The sequence below is a fragment of the Mesitornis unicolor genome, unplaced genomic scaffold (genome assembly GCF_000695765.1).
Source record: "Mesitornis unicolor isolate BGI_N332 unplaced genomic scaffold, ASM69576v1 scaffold37037, whole genome shotgun sequence".
NCBI classification, from domain to species: Eukaryota; Metazoa; Chordata; class Aves; order Mesitornithiformes; family Mesitornithidae; genus Mesitornis; species Mesitornis unicolor.
Window position 1 is genome coordinate 4,723 of NW_010196389.1, and position 3,337 is coordinate 8,059.

The 3,337-nt window shown below is 58.0% G+C and overlaps 1 protein-coding gene across 1 annotated transcript in view; it reads right to left on the minus strand.

Moving 5' to 3' along the window:
- LOC104543780 (AT-rich interactive domain-containing protein 3A-like) overlaps positions 1-2,977 on the minus strand; it is a gene marked incomplete at its 5' end in the record, with an annotated part of 5,974 nt that extends 2,997 nt beyond the window's left edge. Inside the window, one exon of the mRNA XM_010188460.1 lies at positions 2,905-2,977. Coding sequence (XP_010186762.1) covers positions 2,905-2,977 — 73 coding nt within the window. The remainder of the gene's footprint in view (positions 1-2,904) is intronic.
- Between the last annotated feature and the right edge of the window lie 360 nt (positions 2,978-3,337).

Consider the following 3,337-nt stretch of genomic DNA (forward strand, 5'->3'; position numbering starts at 1 on the left):
TCTGAACTCTCTGAAGAGGGACTCCCCCTGTAACCCTTCTGGAGAGACTCAACCTATAACCTTCCTAGAGAGAGGACTTCTCTTTCAAAAAATCCTCCTCTGAGCCCAGAGAGACACCCCACAGATCCCTTCACCCAGAGTTTCCCCTCCAGCAGCTCCTCAACTGCTTCAAGGCCTTCAGTGCCCCACTTCAAGAAACCTGGCCCCAAATCCTTTCAAGTGCCCTCACTAGAGACCCTGATCCCTGGTACCCCAGCATTACCCCCCCACCAAGGCCATGGGGCAAGGGGGCATGGGTTCACCAAGTTTCTGTGAGTCCAGTATGGACCAGCATGGTCCCCACAGCCACTGGTGGGACAACCCTATCCCCAGTTTCCCAGCACCTCCACAGTGCACAGCACCTTGGGCAATGGTCTGGACAGTGGCTGAGTGCTGCAGCAGGGCAGAGGAGGTATGGGCATCAGGGCAGAGTAGGTATGGGCATCCCATCCCACCCTGTATTTATTCCTCCTGCAGGGTGGCTTGGCGCAGGTGGTATTGGAAAGCCATCCATTTGGCCGGGGGAGGCTGTCACGGCTGCGCTTTGCCCCTCAAACGAAGCCGTCACTTACCACCATCCTCCAGCATCCCTAATTTATGGCCCTGATATTGGCTCGGCTTCTTCACATAAGCCTGAAAAATGAGCTCTTTTCATTCCTTTACTGAGTTAATTTAACTTTTTTTTGTGTGTGTGTGTCTGTGTTGTTTGCCTGGTCATGAAGGGGGAGAGGAGTTTAATCTCCTGGGAAAAAGCCAGAGATATCGACTCAATATCTGCCCAATGGTCCCTCGCCAGCCCTGCCCTGAGGCTGCCAACACCGGCCTCATCCCCTCAGGGGAAACCCGTTCAATGGCTCCTGATCATCCCAACGAGTTTGCCGGGCCTCAGCCCCTGATCAATAACCCATGGACTTCTTTTCTCCTCTCCTTTCCACAGCCCCGGCAGCTAATGAAAGCGGCTCGCCATTAATCTCAGAGCTACGCGGGGCAGGCGGCCGGTGCCCATCCCACTGACAAAGGGACCTGTCTGCAACCCTGCAGAGTGATGGCCCCAGTCCTGGCTGGGGCAGGCAGCACAAAAGCTCGAGGAGGTGATGCAGCCATTGTGGTGCTGCAATTAGCTCCTTGATTGATTAATAGCCCCGTGTTATCGGCAGGGCCCTCAGCTTGAGGGGGCGGACAGAGGCCCTGCAGGCCCCCAGTGAGCAAAAGCAGAAATAGGCCCTCTACATCCTAGCTCATCACTTTTTGGGGTGCCACAGAAGTTGGGGGACAAGGATGATGTGCTCCACTGCCTGCACCCCCTGTCTGATGGGGGTGATAGTACCACCCCGATCGCATCCCTGCTCTCTCAGATCCCTTCCAGCAGTCACCCCCACGTCCCACTGGGGCTGAGTGACCTGCCCGTGCCATGAGGTCCCCAACATCCCCCACAGTGGGGCTGTTCCCAGCCCATACTTCAGCCTTGCTAATTTTCCACGCCACTGACAGATGCATTCACAGACAGCACAGGGAGAAACGTACCCCCTTTCATTAGAGCTCACTCCATAGGCATCAATCCCACCATACCCACTGCTGCCTCAAGCAAACAGCCTGGGGATCACAGCCCCCTGCCCACGCACCCCTGTGTGCCCCCCACAGCACTCAAACTGCTTCTCAGACAGTTCCTGATGGTCTCTGGGATGCTGTCCTGCCTCGCAGCCCCCCATCCACTTTGCTGGCTCCAAAACCCCCCACTCCTTCAACAGGCACATGCACACCTGCATCCACACACCTGCACCTACACCTACACCTGCACCCCCACACCTGCACACCCCCCCATCCTGGGGCGATGCCACCCATTGGGAGGAGGTGCTGGATGGAGGGGACAGGAACAGGATGGCTGGACACAGTAGGATGAGGTGCAGCATTAGCAGGGAAGCTTTTGGCTCCCTCCATCCTCCCTGCACCACCAGGCACTTGCTTAATTAGCCCCGGCCCCAACGGTGAGGGAGTTAATTAGCTCTGGAGAGAGAGATAATGAAGCCGCAGAACAGCACATGAATCTTGCGGCTGATGGATGCTGGAGGGCCGAGGCAGCTTCCACTTGCTGACCATAGCCCCGCATCAGGGCCAGGGCAACTGGGGGCACCCATGGGGCAGTACCCAGCCCCCCACCACCTCCAGCTGGGCTCTGTTGTGAGCCCCACAGCCGTGCCATCCCCCTGTAGCACAGCCCTGAGTGAAACGACTTTGTGGTCTCACCCCAACCCAGAAGTAGATCAGTGCTACCCCATGGGTGGGTGGGCACCCTCACCACCCTTCCCATGGGCACAACCTGGGGGCAGCTGCCCCTTTCTGCCCACCCTCACCTTGCACACAACCAGCCCTGCTGTTCTTGTGTACCCCCCCAGCCTTCTCCCGTTAATTAGCTAGGCATTAACCTCTGCCTGGGGTTTACTGGCTATTGAGCGGCATGTTCATTAATCCACACACCGGCAAAAGGCTCTAATTAATACAGCCGGCCACACGCCCGTGCACGGCAACTTTTAATTGTCGCAGGCCTGGCCAGGGAGGGCGAAGGTTAAAGCATTTATCGAGTCCCCAGAGCCGGCTGGGCCCCCCATGCCGATAGCAAAGATTTCTGTTGGCTGGAGAGCCCTTAACCCCTTGGTGCCTGGCACTGCCTGGACCACCCACCCCATTTGTGTGGGGTGCATCCACGCATGTGTGTAGGAGATGGTGGGGGGAGACCCACAGGACCTGCCTGGGGGACTTGTAGAGACCCGCAGCAGCTCAGTGCCCAAATGGACCATACTGTGAGCCCCCCACCAGGCAGCTGGGGCAGGGATGTCAGTGGCGCCCACCCCAGCCACCCACCTTTACCTCTCTTCTGCATGAAGCCAAAAAGGTCATCCAAGAACTCCTTGCGTTTTGGGTCCTCGTCCAGTTCGTAGAGCTGGGGATGGGAGAGAGAGGGGTTAGCACTGCCAGCATACCGGGGCGCACAAGGCAGAGGGGTGCAGTGCTGGTGGCAGGACCCTGCCTGTGTAAGGACCCAGCATCACCTCTGGCCCTGCTTGCCTGCTCTACCAACGAGAGGCTCTCCCTGCCCCACAGGTAGGACCCCCCCAGCACACCCTCTGTGCTGGCAGCACTGGGCTCTTCCTGTGCCTGGGGGCTAGCATTGGCTTCCCACACACCACTGACTGTTTTGCAGCCTTGCTGCATCTGTGCCTCGCTTTCCCTGCCCCTCTCCTCACTAGGCAGGTGGGTGATAGCATTTTCAGCCTGGGAAGATTATGCCAATGTAGACACA